This window comes from Lathamus discolor, chromosome 17, assembly GCF_037157495.1.
Source record: "Lathamus discolor isolate bLatDis1 chromosome 17, bLatDis1.hap1, whole genome shotgun sequence".
Classification (NCBI taxonomy): Eukaryota; Metazoa; Chordata; class Aves; order Psittaciformes; family Psittacidae; genus Lathamus; species Lathamus discolor.
This window is the reverse complement of record NC_088900.1, coordinates 4,372,600-4,400,532: the sequence shown is the minus strand read 5'-3', so window position 1 is coordinate 4,400,532 and position 27,933 is coordinate 4,372,600. Positions and strand designations below refer to the sequence as shown.

The following is a 27,933-nucleotide window of genomic DNA, read 5'->3' as shown; positions in this document are numbered from 1 at the left end:
TGCTGGATCCATGTTTGGAAGAGGCAAGGAGAGGGACTCTGTGATTTTCCCTGCCTTTGGTGTCAGTTCTCTCCTTCATCCTTGTCCTTTTCTTAACCCTGGTCTGTCTCTTCCACACCCTACACTGTCCCCATCCCCTACCTCTCCACCCACCATGGACCATCTTCCTTCAGACATAAACAGAGGATGGTGGTGGCTTGGGTTTCCCTCTTTCATTGCCAATGGATTCTAAAGTAAAAAATAAAGGACCCTTGTGATTTGGGGTAGGAAATAAACTGTTGGGGGGAGAGAGAAAAAGTATTTCTCGACATAATGAAAACACAAATGGACAAGATAATTATCTTCATAAGGGCTTGGATCCATGACAATACATCTCATTTTATAAAGCCCATTAGAGTAGGAATTTTATGCAAAACGCTCCAAGAACTCTAAAAATATAAGGCAATAGAGTCGAAGCAACGGGGATTATTAAAGGGGGGGAGTGTTATATTGGAGGCAATAAACCCTGGAAGAACTAGGAAAACAATATTCTAGTAAAACCATAATAAACGACTGTGGTTTAATCACTTGGTAAAAACCGAAGATATTTCTGCAGGTTTTACAGTGTCACTAAAAAAAATAACAATAACCCCCAAAGTCTTGCACGTTAAGGATTCAGCCAAGATGCTTTTTCTGGCGACGGAATCACACAAAAGTGTCATTTTAGCAATTTCCTGTTTTAAATAATAGTATATTATTTTCTGCATGGATCCACTTTTTCAACCTCTGCTGTGCTTTTAAGATATCATTTGCCATTAGATGGTTTTTCCTCCCATTCCCTCCTTGGCATACCCTTGAGCCTTCGAACACACAAAATGATATTATTCCAAGCAATCTTTCCCACCGCAGCAAAAAACAGGGAAACTCCTGGAGGGTCTCAATTTTAATGATGATCTTTCGTGTGCTTGGACCCTAATTGCAAGGTATTATACGGGTGGTTTAGAAAACAGAAGCACATATTTCAGGACTTCCTCTTTACCTATTAAATGGTCGGAATCAAAAGAACGGCTGTTCTTTCTCCTCCTCCTCCCCACCCCCCCCATCATATAATGTTCTGATGCATTATATGAAAATAAAGTGCTTTCATTTAATATCCTTTCCTTTCTTCTGAATCACTCCTGTGCTGCTGAATGAAACCCAGCTCTCATTTCATTTTTAAGTAGGCGGGTTAAGTGCCGGGAGGTGGTGCCCAGATCACGTGCCAGCCCCTGCATCAGCCGAAAACTGGGCAAAATCAACGTGTCCATAGCAGCAAACTCCTCAGTCACCATCTCAGGAGCTTTTGCCAGCCCCTGCTGCAGGGCTGAACATGGGGATCAAACGTGGAATCCTGCCACATGACCCCTGTGGCGATGTGTGCTTCCCAACACTGGGATGCATGAGCTTTTGTGGAGCTTTTGCAGTTGAGCATCTCGTTTCCCTTTCCATGGGAAGGCAACTTTAGGGGCAAACCTTCATGCTGGAGTCTCTTTAATTCCCCTGTGATACATCCTCAGCCTTCAGCACTCGGGCCTTTGCAAGGAGAGCTGTGATCAAAACCCCACCACTGCCGTTTCTGAACAGCCTTTTAATGCTTAGAACAATGATGGGACATCAAGGTGAGAAACTCAAGTTGTGTTCATAGGGAAAACCAGGCACGCATCTTGCTCCCTCTTACTCATTCACAGCGAGCAGATCCCTGTGCCATGCATGGATTTAATCCCCCAGGTGACACTGGTGCTTTCAGGGGGCTTAACAGCTCCATCAATGTGAATAGGAATTGCAGTGTGGGAGCTCTTGCAATGGAGATTGATAACTCACCCAGCAGCTCACCTCTAGTCCTGTTGCAAAGCAAATGGGGTGCTTATTTGGTGTGAACCGAGCAGCTCTTTGCTGCAGACCTCTTCTTGTTTATTATTCGTGTTTATTCTTCTGTGTGGGGAAGGACTGGGGGGTGTTGGGCGACGAAGAGCTCACTGCAGACCCGCATTTGAGCCCAGAAACCACCCATGTCCACCCCCCTGCCACAGCAGGGACACCTTCCACTAGACCAGGTTGCTCCAAGCCCTGTCAAACCTGGCCTGGGTCCCACCTCCAGGAGATGGGGTCAACCTGCATCTGCCCATCAGTGAAAAGCCCCACCTTTCCCCATCAGGAAAAGCCCCTTCACCCCATAGCTGCCATCACCTGAAAGTCCCCAGAGCTGTATAAAAGAGAGGGATGAGCATCATCTTTACAAGTTTCGGTCTCCTGCAGTTGCAGAGGGAAGGCTTTAAAATACAACCCCTTAAAAGCTCAAGGCTCAGAAGGGAAATAGAAAGGAAACACTTAAATTTACTTGTTTTAAAACTGCCTGTGGTCTATTTATTTTTTTCCTAAGCTGGTCCCATGGGGTGGGGCATAAATCATGGGTTTATTTGAACGCTTGGATTGGGAAATGCATCTTTCTCCTTGGAGCCAGAAAGCAATGGATGCTTAAGGCTTGTAAAATCCCTTAAAATGGACTTCTCCACGTAACAAAGTGCAGCTTGTAGAGCCCAGAGCTGAGCCCAGCCATTGCAATTCCTAAAATCAAACCTATCAGGTTCCTTCCCTCCTTTAGCTGGTAGGGAAGGGAAATAAATATATAAAGGCTTGAATTAAAATTCCAAGGAAGTCATCCACAATAAATATGCAATATTTTGCCGTGAAAGACCATAATATTATTTTTACTTTTCGCTCCCAATATGATCAGACTACTTTACATTGTAATAAATGCACAGTTTGGAAGGGGAAAATAGCATTGCTTTGATACAGCAGAGATTATTTGATCAAATAACGTATTAGAACTTTTCAGGACTGCATAATGGAGGGAAAATGTTTGTTCCTTTGCAGTATTCGTCTATCTAATAGGCAATGATTGCAAACAAATAATTATATGCTGGAACAAATGGGGAAAATTAAGGTTATCTGGCACAGAACAGCACCAAAAAAAGTCCTGTAAGATAACAATAAGGCAGTAATGTATAGCAGAGTGCTTTGGAGATAATTGCATATCAATGGACTGATTGCAGAGCAGGTTGAGAAATTAAGACAGCTGATTGTGTGGCAGAGGAGGAGGTCTCTGTCCTCCCAGTCACACAATGAAAACATCTCTCAGTGATGAAAAGAGGTTGTGTGTGCTCTGTGGTTTGTGTCATCATCTGGCCTTGTGCTCCCAGGGATGCTCAGCCTCTATATAGCTTAACAGGAACCATCCAGATAGACCTTGACAGGCTTGAGAGGTGGGCACTTGTGAACCTTACAAGGTTCAACAAGGCCAAGTGCAAGGTTCTGCCCCTTGGCTGGGTCTGAAGCACAAACTGGGCAGAGATTGGGTTAAGAGCAGCCCTGAGATGGACTTGGGGGTGTTGGAGACGAGAAACAACCAAGGATGTATCACCTGGTACTGATGTGTGTTGAGCAGAAAGAGCCTGGACAATCCCACAGGACATAGCCAGCCACCTCTGCACCCCATATGAAATTCCAGGGAGTGAAACACATCCACAGTGTACTGATTCTGCTCATCTCTCCCACCATCCATCCCTTTTCCACATGCCGTTCCCTGCATGGCACAGAGCAATTCTGGCTCTGCCTTTGCAGCCTGCATTCCATAATCCACTTAGAATTTGAAGCTTTTTTCTTTTATGTAAGCCTGCCTTTAAACTCTTGATGTAGCTCTTTTTCCATCTGTTTCTGCCTGGGCATCTTTTCTGTGCCCAGCCTAATGACTTACTCTCGCTAGGAAGAGACTGTATATTAATATATTCATTATAATTCTTCTTTCCACCACTTCAGATCTTGTGAGGAATGTAATTGCTAAAGCAGATTTTAAGTTACATCATGATAACCGAGCAAGTTACGGGGGAGGTTAGACTATCGCTTTGCTTGGTAAGTTTCAATCTCTGAAAGACCCCGATTGCACAGCGAAGGCGAATGCCACCCTAGCAGATTCATTATTAGCATTGTTGTTACTGGCCTTATTAAGTTAGTGCCTGGCAGTCCCAATTATGGGCTGAGATCCTCCTGTGCTAGGGGGTTTGTTTCCCATATAGCTCCTTTTCCATCCATTGCAGGTCCTTTATCTCCGGCTAATTCCACACCCCAGAATCTCTCTCTTGCATCGGTCACGTGTTCCCAAGGAGAGTATTTTCCTTTGCCTATCGCTCTTTCCCCAGAGGACGGTGTTCCCATGCAGATAATGTGCCCTGAGACATTTATTCCACTCCATTGCAGTGGAGTTATAGTCTCTGTGGGTTTAACACCTGCCTAAAATTAATCTTCATTTTGTGCTAGGGAGAGGAAGCCAAGGGAAGTGGCTTCGCTTTCACCCTCGGAGCTGCTTCCTACAGGTTCGGAGTTAATGGGATATGAAGAAGGAGCACACCTGGTGCAGGGCTTTGCACCACCCCAGTGTTCACCCCGGACTTTCTCCTATGCTGACCATTTCCTACTCTTCCTGTGCCACAGGGGCCATGGTCACAGTGGGAACACACCTAAATAATACAGCAAATCCCACTGTCGGTGGTTACTCTGTGGAGTTAATTTGGAAGCGGATGGGAGGGAAGGATGCTCCTCTTGGGGTTTAACTCCAGGCTCTAATGCATCCCCTTGACTGCCTTGGTGCAGCAAGCATCCCCAGTGCTCCACTGCAAAGCTGAGCCTGCCTGGTGCTGCTGAACCCCCACATTAGTGGATTGATGGCTGAGAGTGCGTTGTACTTATTAAGTGGAACAGACTATTTTCATTAAGAGACACTGACATTATTAAAGCCAGTTAAATGCCTCCTGGAGGTGCTGTGCCCAGTGTGTGCTCCGTACAGCGTGTTCTCCAGTTTGGCTGCGACGCCCTAAATTCATCCATCAGCCCCAGACTCATTTCGGCCAGTTGTCCCTCTCAGCTGCTGAGTTCCATTTGGCCAGTCCTCCTCCCTCCCTCCTCTTATGCTGTTCCAGGGACTCAGGTGGATTGAGAGCTGGGGACTGAGAGACTTTCATTATTCACGTAGCGTGCACCTGAAAATTGCATTGCCTGCTGGCTTCCAAATTGAGGACATTAAACACAATGCATTAAACCTCCGAAATATGGAAATATCCACAGAGGGCCTCAGATTTAAGACATTACACAGCAGAGTCCCAGTTCTAGAGACAAGCGAGTTCAGTGAATAGATGGGCATGTTGTTGGTGCAGAGCCAGGGAGGAGAGGGAGAAGCTGGCTGCAGTGGGGTGGAAGGAGGCAAGCCAGATGGGGTCCTGCTTAAAGAGGAGATGCTGCGTGGGATCCTGGCAAAGAGGAAGAGTTGGGCTGGATTAAAATGCGGCAAAAACCAGGCTTCATCCCCTGCCTGGATGTGTGTTCTCTTGGCTTTTGTATTGGGCATCACCTTGATGTTGGGAGTTGCTATGAGGAGGGCTGAGCTGTGCAAAGTCTTTGGCTCACCGTGTGTATCAGAGCTGGGGGTAAGATGCTCAAAAAGACACACTTTCCCCACCCCATTCTGCTTGTGCACCAAGTATGTGTGTTTATATGGGGCTTACTCACCCCTTGTGAAAAGTGGAGCTCATTGCTCTGCATGCAGCAAGGTTTCTTGGGCTGAAGAGCTCTAAACACTGTCCTTTTGGCCCTTCTTGGTGCCTAGGAAGGGGTTTCACCATCACTGAGCAATTAAGTGTTGACAATAGGAGGTTGATGCTGGTTTGTAAGTGGGGAAACTGAGGCAGAGCAAGGAAAACCACTCCTTGTCCAAGGTCAAGAGCAGCAGTAACAGAGCATGGAGCCAAACCCAGGCACATGGAAATCACACTGGGCTTTATACCCCCCACTCATCTGACCCAGTTATCTCAGCTTTATTTACTGTTTTAATGGCGTTCCAGTATCTCCCTGAAACACTGATTTCTTCATTAAAGACATCAAAAACAAAGCAGGATCCCACCATAAAATGCTCAAACTGCCTTTGGATTTACGTAGCCTGTTTCACTGCCCGCTTGTGATGGATCTTCACAAGCTTCCCGAATGGATTTCACAACCACCTCACTTGCAGAGCTGTGTACAGACCCTTGGGAACGTTTCTCCGGACCACATTGTACAGCAGTGCAGGCATGCAGGTTGGAAATGAATAAGATGAAAATACTGACTTACTCCTGGGAATTTAATTAAGCAGGGTTTGATTTAGATAATGGATTTCAACTTCTGTGATTAGAAAAGCCCTGCGGTGACCAGTAGTGATCAAGACTGATTTAAGCTTTCCTCTTGAGAGAGGAGCCCTTGATAATTCAGCAGCCCTTAGCAAGAGGTACCTGTGGCTCAGAAGATGACAGCAGGTTTCAGCAGCACTGAGAGAGGCTCCCCTTGGAAAAATAAGAGATAACCTCTGTCCTGTCAGCAAAATCTGTCTGCTTCTTGCTTGACCTCCTCCACAGGGCTCCTGAGCACAGCAGAAAGACACCTCTGCTTCTAAACAGACCCTTTTGGCCAAGGTAAAATCCTTCTGTCCCCAATGCTTCTGGTTTAAAGAGGCCGAATCCAACTCCAGCTTTTTCTCCTCGTAACCAGGTTGTTCCAGTCTTGGGTTTTGTTTTCACTCTGTCTCTGGCTGCCAAGTTTCACCTGCATTAAAGCCAGCCCCGGTCAGCGGGTTGCTCATCTCCTGGTTGGAAGAGCATCCTGCTCCCCCATGCTGCCCTGGGCTCCCCCATTAATTGAATAGTATGTTTGAACGCCAGCCCTGGCAGCTCGCTCCGAGTGGCCGTAAACAGGGAGCCGTACATAAAAGGAGAGACTGCAAACATAAAACTTTATGGTTAATACTAGCAATTAGAGAGGGACATGGGTGTAGTTTGGAGCACAGGTTTTCTCTGTTTGCGTGGTGGTTTTGGATGCAGAGCTCTTCCTGCTCTGTCTTTCAGGAGGGTTTTCTCTCTTTGCACTGTGCTTCTGGATGCGGTTCTCTCCCTGTTCCCTCTCTTAGGAGGGTTATCTCTCTTTGCAGTGCAGTTCCTCCCTGCCTTCCTGCATGCTTAGCTCTCATTCACAGGCTCACCTGGCTGTATGGGAGCCCGAGCAGGATCTTGGCAGGAGGAGGCAGCAGCAGCAGATGCCGACTGTCACAGGGAGCAGATGCCTCATTAGCCAGAGCGCCACACAGCAGCAGCCCAGCGGTGTGGAGGGGGCAGCCAGCATCCCCCGTTCAAGGAATGAAGCTGTTGAGTGCTCATTCTCACTTGCCTGTCTCCATCTGTCCTTATATCCTCCTCCTCCCTACCCTACACCACTGTCCTCGGCTTGTGTAATCGCTGCTTGTAACCTGCTCACCTTCCTGGGCTTGAGATAGCTGATGTAAACTGATGTAGGGTTGTATATGGCCTTAGAGCAGCTTCCAAGTACCTAAAGGGAATGGCAAGAAAGCTGGAGAGAGGCTTTTGAGAAGGGCTTGTAGGGACAGGACAAGAGAATGGCTTTAACCTGCCCGAGGGAAGATTCGGATTAGATATTAGGAATAAATTCTTTATTATGAGGGTGCTGAGGCGCTGGCACAGGGTGCCCAGAGAAGCTGTGGCTGCCCCATCCCTGGCAGTGCTCAAGGCCAGGTTGGACACAGGGGCTTGGAGCAAGCTGCTCCAGTGGAAGGGGTCCCTGCCCGTGGCAGGGGTTGGAGCTGGATGAGCTTCAAGGTCCCTTCCAACACAAATCACTCTGCGATTCAATGATTCTATACCGATGAGAGAAGGTTGATTTGTGTCAACTGAGAGACTGACACAACCCTCTTCAAACATGGGTTTGAAGAGCAGGACAAGTTCATTTCTCTGTTTTCTTAAAGTGAGCCCACCCATAATCATCTACGCCTCCTGGTATTCCCATTGCACCCCTGTTGTAACCATCCCTACTTACCTCTTGAGGATCACCCCTTGCTGCATAGAGAAGGAGATGTGAGAAAAGTGCTGGGAGCCAGATAGGGATAAATTTCTGCCAGCACCCAGCAGAATGGATCCATACAGGAAGGGGAGCAGCTTTTTGGGTAGCTGGGGGTGGGGGAGGTTTGGCACTGAGCGTATTGTCTGTGGTGTTGCTGCAAGCTGGATACTCGAGTGTGAGCCATCGCTCATGGGCTTAAACAAAGTGTAGTACAAGACAATTCAATTAGCTGCGAGCGGGAGTCAATAGCGCGGCACGGCTCGCACCGTGCTTCCGAGCTGGGGGAAATCAGCCTGCTGTGCTGGCACCTGTCAGCCAAGGGCTGATCCAGGTGTGGGAGACAGGGATGCTGGAGGCAAAACCTCCTCCTAGAGGTAAAGAAGTGATGCTGGGGCCTGGGTTTCTCCAGGTCATCTCCTAGGATAAAAGAGAGGAAAGGGGAAAATTAAAGGTCAAAACAATGTCTGTGATGGAGATAGGAAGGATGGTGGCAGTGGGATTTTCTGGAGAAACAGCTCCTTGTTTACGGAGAGCAGGCCTGGGACAGATCCTTGCTGAGCTGATATCCATCGGGATCTTGCAGTCTTGGCAGCTGGCACTGCTCTCCATTCCTGCTCCTGAGCCAGCAGGCAGGCTGCAGCTCTCTACATTGTCCACCTTGGTTCTGAGGACTGTCTGCTCTTTACAGACCCACTTCTCCCATCAAACCACTGGAAATACACAAAGATCCTTTGACTCACATCAACATCCTTTGCTCATCCCTGTGTTCTCCTGCATCTCCCCTGAGCATCACTAATGATTCCCCTCTGATGTACTTGTAATGCTATTCCCGTGCTTCCTGGGGTTTGCTTGTGTTTGACGAAAAGACCTCATCATTCCAGATTTGTCTTGCGTGAACTATCACAGGATTAGCGAACTGGAAATCTTTCCGAGTTTTCTTTCAGAAGCTGGTCCCTCGGGAGCAGCGCTTTAGTAAGTGATTTTTCTGTTCTAGCCCAAGGATTGGAGCCGCATCCAGTAGCCAAATTGAATTCATTCGGGCAGGGTTAAGAGCCATTTGATACAGCTTTAGATTAGGGGAAGGCAGCCATATATATTCCATGTTCTACACTAACTGCTGCACAGTTACCAGGGATGGGCCAGCATAGTGCTTATCGACTGCTCCCCAGTGATCCCGCTGTTACAAATGGATGTTGCTAAACAAGCGAATGGATCCTAAATCTTTCCCTGCTGAAAGGTAATGAAATAAGACAGAACCATAGGCAGTGGCTTGGCACTTAATAAAAGGTTTGAGTGGTTGTGGGCAGCCAGTGAGAGCTTTCCACTCAGGTGAAGGGGTCTGTTTGCATTTCTCCTGTTGGCTTGAGCTCTTCCCAACACAGGACTGAGCAGGATGCTTATAGAACAGTGTTGCTGTAGTTGACAGCGTGGGACTGAGCACCACTGTTGTGCTGCTGCAGTAACAGGGTGGTGTTTGGGATCCTTCCTACAATACACTCACCTTCTTGGGCTTGCAGATAGCTGAGGTAAACTAACATCGGTTTGTGTACACCGATGAGGGAAGGCTGCTTTGTGTCAGCCGAGGATACAGACATGGGTTTGAAGAGTAGGACAAATGAGTTTCCCTGTTTTGTTAAAGTGAGCCCATCCATAATCGTTGTGATGCCTGAAATGCTCATGTGCAATCACCATCTGCTCCCTGCTGGAATGATCTCAAGAGCGGCGTCTCCTGAGGCTGGAGCCCGTCTCCTGTGCCCTAGGCCTGTTGTAGGGAAAAAGAGGAAAGGAAATTGCTCTGCAAAGGGCTATTGCTCAGGCTGGGAGACACATGTGGAGGTACAAGGGTCTGAGTGTCTTCAAGGGAGCACCCAATGCATCCATTCACAGCCATTGAAAGCAAGAGGAGAAATCTCTCTCCTCAGAGCAGGAGAGCTTAAGTACAGCAGTGCCTTGTGCCCTGTGCCCAAGCCACGGTGAGCCTGGCTGATGAAATGGACTTTAGAAAAGAAGCAAGTTATATTCAGGATTATCAGAAGTCCCCTTTGAAAGATCCTAAGACAAAGGACAGTCAAGGCCCATAAAACTCTGTACTCACCCACAAATCTTGCCAATGCTTGAGAGCATCAGTCCTGTGATCATAGAATGGTTTGTGTTAGAAGGGCCCTTAAAGATCGTTTAGTTCCAACCCCCCTGCCACGGGCAGGGAATGAATGATGTGCACTGCCTCCCAAAGGCCCCGGCTCCTGGAGTCACAACATGAAATGCGGAGCTTTTCTTGCCTTTGACTGTTTGGTCTTTACTGTAGCAGGGAAAATTTGGAAAACATAACCTTTACGTCCTGCAGAGCCAGGGAGCAGGTAAAAAGGACATAGAAGTAGTTTGCTATTTATTTCTGTTTCTGGGAAATCTCATCGTTCCTTTTCCTGCAAGCACCTCAGTCTCTCATGCCTTTTTTGACTGTTTGGATGGAGATGTGTAAAAATGACAGAGTTTAGACCTTGTGCACACTCTGGGCCGCTTCTTACACTGCTAGAAATGAGACAAACAAGAACTAGGGGAAGAAAAAGAGACCTTCATATCTGGTAGATCACAAGATGAGGTCCTCACCTAGGAGAGAAGGGAACCAGCGCAGAGTGAGAATGCTTGAACCGAAGTCTTGTGTCACACAGAGAGAGCTCTTCAAAGGCGGAGGAGTCCCCTTCAGCTTGTGGTGGCAGAAGTGGCTCTAGAAAGGATGTTCAGTGTCAATTCCCACTCCACGTTGGCTGTAGGAAGTTTATCAAGGCTACTCGGGGCAGTGTTAGCCAGAGTCCAACCAACCTGTGGTTGGGTGAAGGCAGCATCAAGAGATGTCTCTGCTTTGTCCCCAGACAAAAGGGGCAAATCATCACCACAGGGGATGATGTGACATTTAAGCACTGCTTTACCTGTCTTTTGTCAGTAAAAGCCTTCCTCCTCCTCCTTATCCTCTTCCTCATCCACCCATGTTCAACTGCCATTGTGACATCTAGGGTTTCTTTGATGCTTTCTCTGTGACTGGAATCACCTTACAGGCTCTGAAGCCTCCTCCCAAGGGGCTTTGGTATCTGTTTTCCTGGCCATAAACCTGTTTCTCCCTATTTCCACCTTGGGTTAAAATGGACAGTCTTCTTCTCCTTTGAATCAGGGAAAAAGCCTTCTCCCTATTCAGAACACCTAAGAAAATCCCTGTCATCACTGCTTAGTTTGTTTTTTTAACAAAACAGCCCAAAACTACAAAGGGTTTGTATTTATTTTGGTTAGAAATGAGTGCAATCCAGGTAGAAATGTTTTAGCTTGAGGGATCTTCCAGCCTCAAAAGAGAAAACAGAGGAGGAAGCACGGAGGAAACAAAGCTCAGCTAACACAGTGCTATGAATCCCGCTGAACTGGGAATTAAACACTGTTCCCTTTCAGTCATTTCCCCCAAGAAGAGCAGCCACTGTGAACAGTTTTGACAAATGTGTTTATGTTGTTTGATGGAAACCTTCTAGGCAGTACTAAAATATAATATTGAGGGGTAGGACGGGGAGAGGAAGCTGTGCATTCTTCCGTCCTGAGAGCAAACAGCACGCGTTAGGATTTACATGGATTCAGGGCTTATTGGACAGTAGCCGCAGGTCTTTAATTTAGGGTATTTGATGGCTGTGTACCCAGTAGTGTAAATGTGAGGGAGAGCGTTTCCCTTTTGGCATCTGCATAGAGTGCAGCTATAAATTCAGCATGAGACATCGCAGCCATCTCTGTGATACCCTAAAGGGATGGCTGGGCACAGAGACGGAGAGGGATGTCTCACCAGGCAGAGCCATGTGCTCCTCACTCACCCCTCCCAGAGCTGACCTGGGACAAAGACCCAGGAAAAGAAACCCCATTTTTGCTCCTCTGCAGAATTCATCCTTTATTCCAGGGTCCCAATTTCACATCATTTGGAGAAGGACGCAGGCTTTGGTGCTGACTCTGGATGTCTCCCTAGGCCGGCTTCAGAGGAGGCTGTGTCATCCTCAACCTTTCAAGGAACCCACAAGGGCTTAATTAAAAACTAAACTCGAGCACCGTTATTCAGATGAGGCTGTCGGCTCCTCTGCTGACGGCAGCTCAAACTTGTCACTTCACTCGTGCTGCAGCTCCATGCGGGAAGGTAGGAAATTCAGCTGAGAGACAAGCCCCGGGCTGGTGTGGGCTGAACCCTCCTGCCACAATCCTCATGCTGGTGGGAGTGGGTTGGGGGTGACAGCAGCATCCCTGTCAGGGCAAGGAGCAATCAATCAATGAGACTTCATTAAAAGAGGCATTGAAGGCACTTGCTTAACAGAGCCAGTCTGCGGAGGTGATACAACCTGACTCCAGTCACCAGGAGTACAGGGAGAAGGGAAGTCTGCATCGCATTGCTTTGGTCAGAAGTCTTCTATTTTCAGCTTTATTCTGGGTATTTACATGCTTGGAAGGAAAAATGTAATATTAACTATTGCTTCCCATCACTGAGGAGTCAGCAGTGACATAAAAAGGAGCAGCTACAGAGAGAGATGGTTTGGAGGGGATGTGAGAGACCCAGAGGAATGTGAAGTCAAGAGAATGGCTTAAAAGCAGAATGGAAAATACAGAACATCAATGCAGAAATGTTTCGTGATTCCCAGCAAAAGCAGAAACCAGGCACTGAAAAAGGGGCAGGCATATCTGTGAAATATGCTTATTCCTGCATGTATGGCTCTAGCAGGCATGTGTGTAGAGGGTGGTAGGTGTGTTCCTGGAGGTACCATGCCTGTATGATGCAGGCAATGTCATGTGTGTACATCCAGATAGATGGTAACCTGTTGGCAAGTGGGAGAAGCTTCCACCACGTGGAAAAGGTGGTCATTGCCTGTCTGCTGGAAGAGGGGAAGCAGTTTAGGGACCACGATCTCAATGGTAGCTATGAAATTCTATGATTCTGTGAGATGAGACATCCAGTACCATGTCCTGGTGAACAGGATGGACAGCCGGAGCAGGAACATCAGCAGTCCTCCCATGGTGGATCCTGCTCAGGGGATGCTGTGTGTGTACACACATTCTTGCCCCTCCAGCCTGCTGTTACTGCATCTCTTTCCAAGGAGATCCCAGCTGCTCTCCACGCTCCATCTGCAGCCTTCAAACAGTCACTGTGAAAGGAAGGGAGTTTGGGGGTTTTCATTTCATTCCTCCTAAAAAGTCTTTATGTGGTGTTATTCAGAGGGGGGGTTTGCCCCAGGGGAGCAAGGGGCTGGAAGGGTCTGGAAGGGTCCAGAAGGTGCCCAGTAGGTCTGCGTGGTCATTAGTCTCAGATGCTATCACTCAGCTAATCAGAGCCTTGAAGTAGCTTCTTCTGCCACTCCCTTCTGCTTTGTTGAGGGAGAAGTTGTTTGGGGTGTTTGTGGTGGTGTTGGATGTAAGGAGCTATGATAGATACTACGGCAAGGAAACAGGAAGACTGCTGGGATGGGAAATCCAATGTCTGCGCAATGGAGGACAGGTACTGCTCTTCTGCAGGATACTCTGTGGGGATAGTGAGTTTCCTTCCTTTAAAAGCCCTTGAGCAAAGGTATTAATGTGTATTTTGCTGTACAAGCCATGTGGTCTCTGGTTTCCACTATTCTGAGGAGTGGTGGCTGGTGTGAGGCTGCCTTGTGGCTGTCCTTCCTCAGGGGGTGTTGCTTGATGCAGAGGCCTGACAGTGGCAATATCTCTTGTAACTAAGCATTTCTTCTTGTAGTTTGTTGCTGAAGCTGCAGTGGGAGTGTTTTAGGGCTGTTTGAGGTTGGTTTTGGAGTCGGGGTTTTTTTTTGCTGCTTGAAGGTGTTGCCTCTGGTTTTCCTGACCTCATAGCAGGGTTCGCTTTGGAGTTTGCCCTCCTGAGATTTGATGTGCTCAAAGGGTGCCTACAAGAAAGCTGGAGAGAGACTTTTCACAAGAGCATGTAGTGGCAAGACAAGGGGAGACTGAGCTGAGCTCTTAGGCAGAAGCTCTTCCCTGTGAGGGTGCTGAGGCGCTGGCACAGGGTGCCCAGAGAAGCTGTGGCTGCCCCATCCCTGGCAGTGCTGGAGCTCCTTTGGTTGCACAGAGGAGGGTTAAGGGCATTGCATGTGCATGTGAGCGCAGCTGAGAGCAGGCAGCGGGTGCTGCTTCCCATAAGCACGAGCACACCACACCTCAGTTGCTGTGCAAGGTCCCCCAAGCACAGGCTGATGGTGATAGCCTGGAAACCTTTCCCTGCATATAGTGGGAGCTGGCGAGGACTGTCCGATACCTCTCTTCCCCTCTCCTTGCACAGAGCTTGTATCTGAGTCTTCATTTTTCCTGGGCTAGGACATTTGCAACTTACGAGCAGTCGTACAGCAGCAATTACACTCTCCATCGCTTTCACATCAAGAAATAAATGGAAGAAAGTCACATCTCGAAGTACTAGCACTGACCTTCATTTCAGAAGGCTAGTCACAGTCAGCTGGGCTATAATCTAGCCCTAAATTTGCCCAAGACCTTGCTGTTCCCTCGAGATTACCACGTGCTGAAGCATGGGGCAGCTGTTTGTGAGGCTGTCAGAGGAAGCGCAAAGCCATCTACAGCAGATCACCTGCCTTTGAGCTTCACTCTGGTAGTGGCTTAGAAAGCAGGAATCATAGAATGGGTTGGGTTGGAAGGGACCTTGCAGCTCATCCAGTTCCAGCCCCCTGCCATGGGCAGGGATATCTTAAACTAGGCTGCTCAAATCCCTGTCCAACCTGGCCTCGGATAGCATTGAGGAAGGTTTTGAGGTCCCTTTGAGGTCAGGCATTTAAAGGTGGTTCTGGGACTTCAGAAGTCCTGGATCATAATATCTTTATTCGTCCTCTAGACTTGCACTATGCCTCCCACATGGTGTCTTGTGTTTGAAAGAGGGGGGACAGAATAGGTGGCAGTAAGAATTGTGCTCAGCTGTTTCATTCAAGTTGTAATCATTCGTAATCCAAATGTGCAGGGACTGTATTACATAGCCTAATCAGCCACATCTATTGTACTGTGTTTTCAGTTTAGTGAAAAGCAACAGCCATTCAGGAGACAGAAATTTGTTAAATGAGCATCTCTGAGGCCATGAACCTTTCTTAATGGTTAGAAGAGAACTGGTATCTTAGGGTCAGGATGTATCCCTGGGACAGAGATGATGGGAGGAATAACTGGTCATGGAGAAATGACTTGCTCTAAGTCTAGATGGAGGATGTGGGCAGTCTTCTGACCTTGCTGTTGGCAGAGGTGGCAATATGGTCCCCTGTGGGGTACCACACAACCAGGATCCATTCATCAGCATGTGAAGCAAGGAAATTGGGTTATCCCAGCAGGTTTTCCGCTTGCGCCCTTCAGTGTCTGCGTGCTTGTCATCCTTTAATACAGGTTGTTGTTTGTTCTTGCCCTGGGGGAGCTGAGTCCCCTCTACAAGGGCATTTGAATGCCCGAAGAACATGCAGAGGGTGATGTGAGTGGCCTGATGTGCTGCAGGACCTCCTACGGGAAGTCCCTGAGCTGGCAAAAGGGAGCTATGCTATTAGGGAAGCTGGAATCCCTCCAGCTTCTCCAATAGCATCATGTTTATTCCCTCCATGTTTGCCAAAAGCACCCTTATTTATTTCATCAGCTAAATGCTGCAAACCAGATGCCTGACTTCCATCAAGGCATTTAATGATGATGATCATTGCTTCCTCTAATGCAGTGTCTTCTAGTGAGGGATGATGCCAAAGCAGCTCGCAGCTGTTGACCAGTGGGTGCCTGTTGTCTTCAGTATTTCAGGGTACTTATCTATTTTTGTGCCAGGGCTCCTGTTTTGCTGAGTTGCAGGAAGTTCTGAGTTGGAACGTGGCAGATGTTTAATAGCGAGCCGGAGCCCAGTGAGGCAGATGAGCTCAGGGAGCGAGGAGAACCTCCTGCTCCTCTGTACTGCTTCACAACGCCTCTTGCATGCTAAAAGCGTGGTCCCTGCATCCTCTCGGAAGCAGGAAAAGGATGCTGCTGCTCTCTCCCAGCTAAGCTTTGAGTAAATAGCACAGACGAGGCTGCACAAGGAGTTCTTGGCAGAGCCAGGAGGAAGGTGTTTGCCTTGGGAGTTTATGGCACAGAGGTGGGATTTTCCTCTTCTTGAAACGAAAGGATGAAGTTGAGCTTGAAAGGACGCTGGGTAGGGCACAGCCATTGAGAAAGGCATGGATGTTGGGCATGCTGGGCTAACCTGGAAGAGAAAAACTTCTCTAACCCTGTATTTACACTGATGTGTGCCTGACTGTTCATTGATGAAGAACACGGCTCAAGAGCTTGATTTGAGCAAGTGAATTAATCTTGTCTGGTGGCTTCAGCTGGACGGTGGGAGCAGGGTCACATCCTCGCATCCCAAGGTGTGCCAGGATGAGCATGCTGCTGTGGAGACAGGTAAAGGCACTTTGTTCTGAGAGGTGTCAGAGACTTTTGTGCTGTTGCCATCCCATAGAAAACATACTTGATTGTTGGATTGGTGTCGCTTTCCTCCTGGGAATTGCTGTGTAACTTCTGGAGGTCTGTTAAGATCATTTAAGAGACAATTAAGGATTTCAGCGTTGCTTTGCTGTTTGTTGAACAAACTGTTGACACAACGCGCCGTGCTCCTCGGTGGTGCTTTAGCTTGCAGTTTAGACTTCAAAAACAGAGGAGTATGAAATGAATCAGCAAATTATTTTGATTGCTTTGTTCGTTTTTCCAACAAGAAAGTTACCCACCTGGAAAATAGCGAGCGGCTGCAGGCAGGAGCGGAATTTATTACCTGAGATAAGTGGAGCTGGGATAAAAGTCCTCTTTAGTTTTTCGGTTTAGCTGCAAAGGCTGCTGCGCTTCTGTTCTCTTCTTTGTGCTGAAGATCAAACAAGGAGCTTTGCATAGGTGTGCCTGGGACTTTGAAGGAAAAGTTTCTTCCCCCATCCCCGCCTTTGCCTCTTAGGAGCAGCACCTCGGACTTGAGATGAGAGCGATGTTTAGTGTTCCTTTCACAATCGTGCCGGCGTGACTCCAAATCCTAGCACTGGTGTTCTTATCCTGCCTTCTGTTCCATGGGCACACTCTCTGATCTCTCTACCTTAGCCTTGTTTGAGTCTTTTTTCCCCCTTTCCCCGTTTCTTTTGTGGAGTTGGCTTTGTGGATGAAGCATCATTCCATTCTCCTTAAAGTCCCAAGAGGGCAGCTGGCAGATCTCATATGCAGGGTGTCAGCTCCTTTAAATGAACGCACTCAGATGGCTGTAAATCCCTATTTACACATAATAAACATGAGGCTATAGGCCATAGAGGGAATAATGTATTATTGATTACAGCAATGGCATGGAATGTCCTTTGAAAGGCAGGTGGTGCATGTCCATCTGTTAGCACTCCGAACACGAATCTTCCTACCCTCTGAAAGTGCAAGGCAAGCCTGGCTCGGTGTGGGGATAAGATGGGCAGACCCCACTGAGTAGAGAAAGGTGGGTTACAGCCTGGTGTCACTAGAGAACAGCAGAGTGGGATATCACTCTGTGTGCCTTCAAGCCCTACCCATTGGGCATGCTTGGGGTTTTGTTAAGCAAGCAAATGCTTGAGAAGGATTCTCCTATAAGTGAATCCAGAGCATTCAAATGTCACTGGCTTTCCCTCTAGGAGCAGGTGGATCTCTCCTGTTGTGTTCAGGAGCATTTTGTATGCAGGATCCCCATGTTGCACCTAAACGTGAGCAAAACTAAAGCGTGGTGCAACATTTGGGATGGGTGAAGTCAGGCTGATATCTGTGTGAGTAGGTAGAGAAGAGGATCTGTAGCGAAGGAGGAGGATGGCTTACAAGCCCTGGCAGTATTCTTGTGGCTGTAAGTAGGGTGCATGCCAAAACAAAGTGTGTGGTGGTTTATTGTGTGTGGGGTTTTGTTTGGTTTGTTTAATGCTTGCAATCTGAGTTGCCTTCTTGGCAACTCCAGCCTGGTACTTGTGTTGCGGTGACGAAGAACACTGTTTTGACAGCTGCTGAACTTGTAGCTGATGATTTCAAGGCCCTTCCAACCCAAACCATGCTGTGATTCCTTCTCTTCCTCAACAGCAGGCACTATCCTTCACCTCCCATGCAAACAGGAAATTCACTCCCTGTTTTAACACTGGCTGTGCTTGCAGGAAAGAGACATCTCTGAGGCTTCACAAGCGATTGGAGTAAGTTTTGCCTGGTTTAAATGAGACTTCAGACCCAGACAGATGATGGACGAGTCCTCTTCCCTTTGGGAACTTTTAGGGGAGTGCAGGCTTTGCTGCTCCTCATGGTGTTGGCTTGAAGGCCATCTACCCAGGTTGTAAGGATCGCAAGGTACAGTAATGCTAACCGAGCATCTCTGTGATAAATGGATAACCTGAATCAGCACGTGGGGAAAGCTACCCCCTGCCATAAGCACCACTGACCTTGGATCTGAGCTGTTTGCTCACTCATGCAAACTCTGCAGCGAAAACATATCAAAGTTCCCTTTTCCTGCAGCTTTTTTCCTCCAGGTATTTAATGTGAGTTTACAGATGAGATGTGCAGGGCAGGAAAAGATGCCCCAGGGCTGCGAGCATCGAGATGTTCACATCTTTGAAGAGGCGACAGATAGACTCAGTATCGCAACAGGTCAAGCACTGAGTCTGTGGAGAGCTTGCAGGGGTTTGGCATGGGGGAGCTGTGCTTTGTAGTCTTCTCTTTGCTAAGATCAGAGGTAAGAAAGTCTGTGTTGTGCTCAGAACTTCCATCGCTTGGCTGTAAGTGTCAGCTCAGCAGCTTTCAGGGGTTTTATGGGGGAAGAATTCTTCTCTTTAACCATCTAACTAGTCAGCTCTTCCCACATTAACACCCCCAAGAGATGTAAGGTGAGTTCAAGAGGGTGCTCAAAGGGCCTGTAGTGACAGGACAAGGAGGAATGGCTTTAACCTGCCAGAGGGGAGACTGAGCTGAGCTCTTAGGCAGAAGCTCTTCCCTGTGAGGGTGCTGAGGCGCTGGCACAGGGTGCCCAGAGAAGCTGTGGCTGCCCCATCCCTGGCAGTGCTCAAGGCCAGGTTGGACACAGGGGCTTGGAGCAAGCTGCTCCAGTGGAAGGGGTCCCTGCCCGTGGCAGGGGTTGGAGCTGGATGAGCTTTAAAGCCCCTTCCAACCTAAACCATTCCATAACTCTAGGCAGTGAGATGGCTATGGCTACTTCAGTGTCCTGGATGCTTCATTATGTACATCCCTGATGGGTCTCTAACCTAGCTGTAAGCGGGGCACATGGCTCTATATGTTCAAGTTCTACCAGGCTTTTATGGAAGCAGAGCAGAAGGTGAGGTCAGAAATCACACCAGAAACAGGATTTCTCAAGCTCCTAAGGAAAGATGTTTGGCTGCAGAGCTTTCTTAGTATGTTGCATGATCAACCTGTCTGGAAGCGAAGTGTTTTGATTTTTGGCCTGTCTCTGCCCTCAACGTATTATTGGTCTTAAAGCTCAAAAGTACTCAAACTACAGCTCTTGTGATGCATCTTAAATATGATTTGCTCTTTGCAAGAGCTGTATCTCTCCCCCACTAGCTCTTTCTATATCTCTCCTTTCCCTCCAGCACCAGCAAGACCAACTGAATCTTGGAGCAACGCAACTGTTTCATAAAGCATCTGTCCCATGGCTGCATTTGCATATGTTTCTTCTTCTTTTAAATGAAAAGAACTTGGACTCTTTCCTTAAAACCTCACACCTTGAACAACCAAAACTTGCTGAGCAAGGAAATAACAGTCAGTGGTGCAAGGCGTGCTGCAGCAATTAGCAAACCTAAACGCAGGCTTGGCTTTCCTTCCAATTAAACCCTGGCAAGCTACAATACACGATGTGGTAATGAAGCAGAGAGTTTTGGAGCTACTCTGCTTGCTTTTTGGAGGGTATGGGAGCTTTAGGCTGTCTAGCTGAAACTAAGCCATTGAAAGTAATGGGCTGGACAATCTCACCCCATTACTTTTAATGGGATTGAGAGAGGGCACGCTCGGGAGCAGTGCTCTGACACTGGGGGAAGCAGGGGAGCTGTTTTCACATATTCAAGTTATGGCCAACACTGTGAAAATGCCCCCTTGGCAGTGGAAGCCAAGCTGCTTGCAATAAGTTATAGGGTTTGGCAGCCGATAGGAAGAGTAGCAGGAGAGGTGCATTGGCATCACCTGTGAGCTGGGGCTTAGTTTGGTCAAGGAGAGCTGTGGTATGTGCAAGATACTGCTTGTGTGCACTTTGGGCTGTGCAAGGGCACGAGCAGGGTGCCAAGTCCTTCCTTTGCACAGATCTTCCCTGATTTACCTTCCGACCTTTTGCATCCATAGAGATGGAGGAAGTATTTAACGCCTGAAGTACTGGTCTCTTTTGCTGAAGCTGGCGAGTAGCACTAGCATCACCCAGCAGGACCAGTTGTAGAAACCATAAGTTTTCAGGTCTGTGAGAACATTAATAGTGGTTTAAAGGAGAGCAGGGGCGATCATGAGCCAAATATTGCAGGATTAAACATCCAGGCTGGATGCTGCAGCAGTGATGTGGATGCTCAGTGTCTTCTCTGGACCCTGTCAAGGCGATTGGTGCCGACTCATCAGAAGCATTTGCAGTGGGATGTCTGCGTGTCCTAGCAGCCTGGGTGATGGATTTGTTTCTCATGATGGGACTGAGTCTCCTGCTGCTGGGATGTTGCAGGAATGTGGTCCAGAGAGGGCAGCAATCAGCCTCCCACAGCCTGACATTTGTCCGTTCACTTTCCTTTCTCCTGCTGCTGAGCGTGGCCAAAGCCCCCCCTGCCAGCACGCTATAAAGCTTCAATGCCGCAATCAAAGCAGCCTTCCTGCAGAAAGGGATGGAAATGTAACGATTAGATAATCCGCTGAATCTTGTGGCTTTCCCTCTAATTGGCACCCTGTTCATTAGCAGAGGGCACAGGCCTGTTTTCCTCCTGCCCATTCCATCTTAGCATCATGTACTCTCTGAGCAAGTTTTAACTGAAGCGGCAAAGCAGGGGCTGCAGTGAATGTGCCTCCAACTGGGATTAATCTGGAATTGCTGCTCCTTTGGCCAAGTTATTCATATGTGGTGGTCTGGTAATACCACAAGTCAGATATCCCAAGCTTGTTAGGTGCTTTGGTTCCCATATTCTGGGGGGCTTAAGAGAAGGAAACAGATAAACCTGTGTGTGGGTCTGACCCAAGATGACTTGTTCATGTCAGCGGTCTCCTTCAGCTCAGGACCTGAGAGGGGGTGGTATGGCATCGGGCTGATGCTGCACAGCAGGTTTCCTACTCCCTTTTTGCCTCGCAAGCAGGAAGGCAGCTTAAAGAGGCTTCTGAAATCGCTGAGAGTTGGTGAGGAGGGGGAAAATAAAACAGAAGCTGAAGACCATATATTTAAAATAAGAAAAAGAAGCCTTAGATGCAGAAGAATTGCAGCCGTGCTGTGAGGTAACCAGCACGTGCGATTTAATTATAACATACGCAGAACTAACAGCACTGGCGAGGCTGGAGAGTGATTTTCCTGTAATAGAAGGACCATGGGGTTTCCTGCCTCTGACTGTCGTGTGTCATCTTCAAGTGAGAGCATGACTGCTTCATGCTTCCCTGCCTTCAGAAAGGATTAAAGGGACACAGCTACTGCATCTTGGAGGAGCTGCGTCAAGGATGTCCAGCATGGGAGGGGTTTGGAGCAGTTGGACCATGACCTCTGTGGGGTTTGAGGTAGGAGGAGCTGGTGGGCTTGAAGGCAGTGACTGTGATTCCCCTGGTCGGGCAGAGGGTAGCTGTGTTTGGATGCTTCCAAGGGTAGAAGTGGTTTGTCCTCCTCCTCGACTCATAAAATGGATGGCTGAACCAGAAACCCGGTCAGGGTGGGCGGTGTGAGAAGCAGTTGTTGATCCAGAGCGCTGCCATAGATGTGACATTTACACTGCTGTGGTTTTATTGTGTTTCTCCCCAGTGTGACCACAATCTGTCAGAGCAGCACAGGGGCTTCCAGGGCTTATAGCAAAGTGCTTCCACTGCTGTCTTTTCCTCCTGGTTGAGCAGGGCTGTTACAGCATGGGGTGTGATGCTGGGATGCTTCCTGCTTCATCCACATCTCTAGACCTGCACGTAAGTGTGGCTCTGTGTGCCAGGGGAGCACTAAATGTGTTATTTATTCCAACACGACATGCTCCTTCCAGGCTTTGGGATAATGTAGTGCTGTGTGCGTGGCTGGTGTTGCTTGGATTGCAATGGGATGTGCAGGGGTCCCACGGCAGGAGCAAGGACAGTGCAGTGGTTCTCAATGAAATGAGAAATCAGAGTCTTTGGTGACAAAATCAGGTCTTTAGATAAAAAACTGTATTCTTAAGTAATCTAAATATGTGGATCTTATATCCCTGTCAGGTTTGTTCTGAGCTGCTTCGTTCTGGTTTTAGATTAACAACCCCTCCTGTTGAAAGCCCTCTTGGTGTGCAGGACACCCTCCACTTGCAGCTCCTCTGTTTCACATGGATCCCGGGGTACAGTGGTGTCTGGGGCTTTTCCAGCCTCATAAAGGCATTTTGGCTCCCTGAAGAGCTTGTTTCTCCAACTGCAGTGGAAGAAGGGCTGGAGAAAAGTGTGATGGGTTTCACAGGTGTCCTCCACTGTTTCCTCTCTGTTTGGGCAGTGTTATTTTTCTGCTCTATGCTGTGGAATATGCAGCTCCTGGGTTTTGGTGAGGTAGAAGAGGAAGGTGGCTGAAGGAGCAAGTCATACAGCATCAGTGCCACTGCAGACCTTGTCAGGCAGATCCCCAGGTGACTGCAAGTTCAGGTCTGAGCTGCCAAGTAGAGCATGGGGCTAAGTGACAGACAGCCCAGGGCCATCTGAGCCCTTGGCTTGCAAGAGGAAACGCCTGGGGGAGGGAGAGAGGTTGAGGGACAAGACTTAAACTGCCTGTTGGCCTCTCCTGCCGTCACTCCTCATGCACTGGTGGAAGCAAGAAGCTCCATAGAGTACACATAGGCTGTTAGCTGGTGCAGCACAACCTCTGGAGCGAGACCTAGGCAGATATGCCCATCATTTGGTTGTCCTCTGATGGCCCTGGTTGGCTTCTCAGTGCCAGCAAATGTAGTCGCTCACCAGCACATGTTGTGGATGGTGGTGTGTTGTGAACGTGGTGAAGGTTCAAGGAGAGATAATACACGCGGAGGTACTTGTGTATTCCTTAAATGTCTCTTGAAGACTTGTTCCTGACCTTCCTGCAGCAGCTTTGCTGCCTTGAAACAGGAGATGGGCTTTGTGGCTTGAATGGAGCAGCACGTACAATGGGCTGTAGTCAAAAGCAGATCAAATCCCTGGGAAGCCCTTGAAGTGCAGGGCAAATCCACCAGGGAGATGAATTGGCCGTAGCCCCACTGAACAATACAGACATCTTCCAAGGGAGGGTCCAAACTCCAGCGCTGTAGCAAGGCGAGGAGCTTCAGAGGGTCTGAGCGAAGTGAGATGAAAGTGGCGATTGGATAGAAGCTCTTGTGAAATACTGTAGAAATCATGTAAATTGGGGAGCAGTGCTTTGGCTATGCCTGCATGCTGTGAGACTGTGAAATGAAGTGTTAGAACTACATGATCTTTAAGGTCCTGTCCAACCCAAACCATCCCGTGACCAGATGGGGAAGAGGGCACGAAGGCTCTGCTGTGGACAGTCAGCTGCGTGTCTCTTCTTGGTGAAGCCTTCGGAAGTTGACTGAGGAGGGAGAAAGTGGTAACCCAAAGTTGCCTCATAGTGAAGAACTTCTTCCTAATATCTCATCTAAATCCAACTTTTACAATAGGAAATACAGGGAAAATGCTTTTTCTTGCATGTGAGGTGTAGTTAGGCTGTGGAACCTGCTGCCACAAGACCTTAGCAAAGCATTTGGGATGATTTGACTGTATGCCTGTGTGCAGAAAGGTGTGAAAGCTGTTTATGAAAGAGGGTTCAGGTCCTGAGGGCCCCCTTACTCTGGGGTGAATTGTTCTTCCTACAGCAGCTCCTTCAGGGGAAGGAAACATCCTAAGAATGACTGGACTTGAGGTTTGTGAGGGTTGTTCTTTTCTTGCTGGGGAGCAGAGTGGGGAACACAGACAGGTCAGCATCCTGCGCTTCAGGGACCAAGGGCTCTGCATTGCCACTAGAGGGGAAGAAAAACCTCTTCAAAACACTTCAGTGCTGAGTTACAGCTTGGAGGTGCCTCTCTTCTCTTCGTTAGGCAGGGAACTTGGGGAAACAATCCCCTGCTCAGCAGCACTCAGACCTCTTCTTTCTTCAAGCTGTGTTTCCTGCCAAGAAGCAACTTCTAATTGTCTGGTGCCAGGGCAGAGCTTGTTCTTGGGGAGAGCTCTTGCTGCGTAGCTTCTCTTCAGGGTCCTCTCCTTGAAGCTTTCGTTGCTGATGCCTTTCAAGGCATCTTGAAGAGCTCTGTTTTACACTGGGTTGAAACAGGTTCAGTGAAAATAAGCACATCCAAGTTTTCCCATCATTTTCCATTATGGCTTTTACCCCAAAGGAATGTTTGGTAGAAGTTTTAAGGACCCTCTAGACTTTGCCCTTTCAGAACCAGAAATTCCCATAGGGAAGACAGCACTGGGGCTGGTGATGCTGCCGTTTCCCCAGCTCTGCTCCATGTACTTTCTCTCTTCAAAGCAAATGGACTTCCAGTTCCGTGGTCCATCAGAGAATGGCCCTTGTGTGCAGCTGCGTTTTACATCTCGGAGCAACGAGCTGGCAGACACCTCTGCTCCATCTGTTTTCCTTCACTGATGGATTCTTTAAAGTCAGATTGTGGTCCCACAGGGACATACTCAACTAATCCTCTGCTTTTAAGATTTTATTTGTGCAATAAATGGATGACAAGGTGGTTTGCAAGTACATAACACAATAAATGGGTTTATAAATGCAACTTTTCTGTGGAGCACTATGGAATAAAATACAATATCACTGCAGCATTTAACACTGATCTCTGGTTCATTCATATTTCAAACAGTAATATGCCCATTTTCTCATCTGGGAAGCCTCTTAGGTTTTTTAATACATTTTTATAAATTAACCAGGCACAGATTTAATAATAACTTGCATTTGTATAGCTTTTTTCATCTCCGAGGATCTTGGATTGCTCTGCAGACTTAATGGTGTAATATAGAAATGACATGCAGAAGGATCCATTTGCTCTCTGCTGAAATGTGGTGTTTGGAACGCTCAGCAATGCCCACAGATGCAAGCTGCATCGAGGGAGGAAGCTCAGAATGAGTGCACATGGCAGAAGAGCTTGGAGGGAAAGGATGCAGCTTGCTTTAAGGATACCCAGAGCACAGTCCCCTGAAGAAGAGGTCATGCTGGGGATATCTGCATGAGAAAAGCTAGATGTGCCTGGAAATAAGGTTGCTGATCAACAGAAGAAAATGCTCCTCCATGCACTTCTAACTTTTGGGATGCATTGTTGCTAGATGTGGTGAAGCCAAGAATGTGGAAAGACTTGGGAGATTGGGCTTGTCTTTCTCTAATGTGCAAGATACCCAACAGCACACAGCTTTATGAATACAGGAAACATTTAAGCAGGAGCATAAGGTTTCTTAATCAAAGTGTTCAAGTGAGCAAACCCTCTTGGGTTTAGAGACAGGACCTTCTCATATCACCCTTGCTGGCCACCTTTAAAGTTTTGAGCTCCTTTGCTTGGAGACTTTTAAGCTCTTTCAAGAGCTCCCACCCAGGTTCTTTGCTTCTGAGATCCCCAGGTGAAATGAGGCTTTTCGAACCCTCTGTCTTTCTCAGTCACTGTGTTTTAGTGTTGCTGGCACTGGGATATCTGGCGTGGAGGTTGCCCATTCCCCATCCTAGAAAGAAAGATAAGTTTAGATTGAAGTTCATGTATATAACATGCAATTGTGATAATTATTTACTGACAGCAAATCACTGTCTCTGTAGAAAGAAAAAGGTGAGAAAACGGAAATGTGATATTTATGTTAATACAAAGTTTTAAAAACTTAATTTAAGAGGCCAGCTGCTTGTGCTTCTCTTAGAAGAGCTTAATTGGTATATAACAGCATAGTTAATTAAATACAAATCAATAGCTTAAACCAGCTAATTGATATTTAATATGTATGGGAAAATAGAACAGTTGTAATATAATTAACTCAATATTAAATAAGCAATGGAATTGCAATTACGCCTTTGCAACGATTCTAAAGTTTATCGTTCTTTAATAAACTTGCAATTAGACAGGATGAGCTGAAAAATTATTAAACAGGTATTATTGGGCTATTAAACATTTATTACCATTCCGGGTGGGATACAGCTACACAATAATACACATTATGATTGTGTTAATAAAGCTTTATTACTGCTGTAGCCTTTTACTGCAGTGGTTCATCAGAAACTGAGTTCCCTTCCTGAGTTGTGGGTGGAGGAACTGAGTAAGGAAATGCCAAGTGATGGGAGAGATTAGGGAAGAGCAGGAAGATGCTGTAGTTTGGGCCGGAACTTTGAGATCTTTCCTCCAGCACAGAAGTTCTCCTTTATTGCCCAGGTTGTGCATAAAGATCCTTTCTTAGAAGACCCTGAGCTCTCGTTACTTTTAATTGGCTTTTGCTTCTTTGTCAGTGGCTGCCCTGAACACTGTGTGGTGTGAGCTCGCTTGTGATTTGTTTGAGTGGCTCTTGCGTAAGTTTGGAGGTGGATTAATGCAGGCACTTTTGAGCAAGGTAAAACCACAGCTCTGCTGCGATTTTTGCCAAACAAATCTTGCATTTCTTCACAGCTCCTGGAATAGCAAACTTCAACTCTAAGTACTTAACCTCTGTTGGGAAAAATCACTTGCCATTGCAAAGAAGTGGCTGGCATCTGGGTTTTGAGTGCTGGGGGGACACATGGGGTTCGTATTCTGTTTTCAGTGGTGCCTCTGCAGCCCCTAAAGCCAAAACATTTAAAATGCTGGGTGTCTGCTTAACTATTTTAGCTTTAGGTAGCCACTAAAAGCCATGAAGTGGTGAGACATCCTCAGGCACCACAGTCATCTTGAAGTATTTTACCTTTTAAAGGCACTCTCAAGTATTTAAAGGTGCCTTTAGCTATAAAGATTTTTGCATGTTCTCACAAATTTATGATATGAGTTATTAGAATGCAGTGGTCTTGTATAGCTCCTTTCATCATGGGATATCAAAGTGTTTTAAAAGCATTAGTTATAACATCCCTCAGGGAGGCAAGTGGAAGATAGACACCCGTGCTGGTGTGTGCTGATCCAGGCTCCACACAGGGGTTTAACCCACAATTCCTTGGGATCCAGCCCATGTGGCTCAGCCCTGAGAATCCCTCCTTCCTCTCAGGGTTAAGTTGGGACTGAGACCCTTTGGGTCACCTCCAAAACAAGACAACCTCCTTGGGAGCTCTTTGCTCCCTGTGACTGGAAGACAAGTGGACACCTAAGTGGTGGGATGTTCATCCATCCCCCAAGAAGGCTGCAGCTGTTGCTGCCTCTATTGCTGCTTTAGTTCAGGATGCTCTTGATAACGTTTGTGGTCCATAGAAAGCACGGCAGGCCCTGACATGCAAGTCTGTGTGTTCAGGAAAAAACCACCCAGCACCCACAAACATGTACACACCAGGATGCTGGGTGTCCGAATGGGTTCAATAGTAACTCCAGCTTGCTCAGCTCGCTGTAGGCTGCGCTGCCTTCTGTGCTGCTAATCTAATTGTGTTGTTTTAATTACGCTTTGATACCTTGCTCGTTGGAGGCTCAATAGGGATCAATGCAGTTTTGTTTTCCTGTCAATAAAGACAAAGGCCTCTTGCCTGCTTCATGGGCTATAGGCGAATGGTCGCAGAGGCTATTGGCAGGCTCAAAGCTCTCCAGCCGCATCCACCCAGAGCATCTGTTTTTGCAGTCGAAGTTCAGCAAGGTCTTATTGATTCTAGCTGTTAGTGCTAAGGGAGGCAACCTGTGCTGCATGTCCAGCTAAGCCAGCAGGCCCTTGACACCTTTC

The 27,933-nt window shown here is 47.6% G+C and overlaps 1 protein-coding gene across 8 annotated transcripts in view; it reads left to right on the top strand.

Annotated features, from left to right (window-relative positions):
* The window catches only part of KIRREL3 (kirre like nephrin family adhesion molecule 3), a 274,316-nt gene that overhangs the window by 151,244 nt on the left and 95,139 nt on the right, over nucleotides 1–27,933 (top strand). For 2 of the 8 annotated variants that reach the window (XM_065696940.1, XM_065696936.1), the window contains exon 1: nucleotides 13,335–13,450. The exons of 5 other annotated variants lie outside the window; for them this stretch is intronic. In XM_065696940.1, coding sequence (XP_065553012.1) covers nucleotides 13,417–13,450 — 34 coding nt within the window. In that variant the 5' untranslated portion in view covers nucleotides 13,335–13,416. Of the gene's footprint in view, nucleotides 1–13,334; nucleotides 13,520–27,933 lie in introns of those variants that run through there. One more of the 8 variants, XM_065696939.1, reaches the window with a different exon arrangement.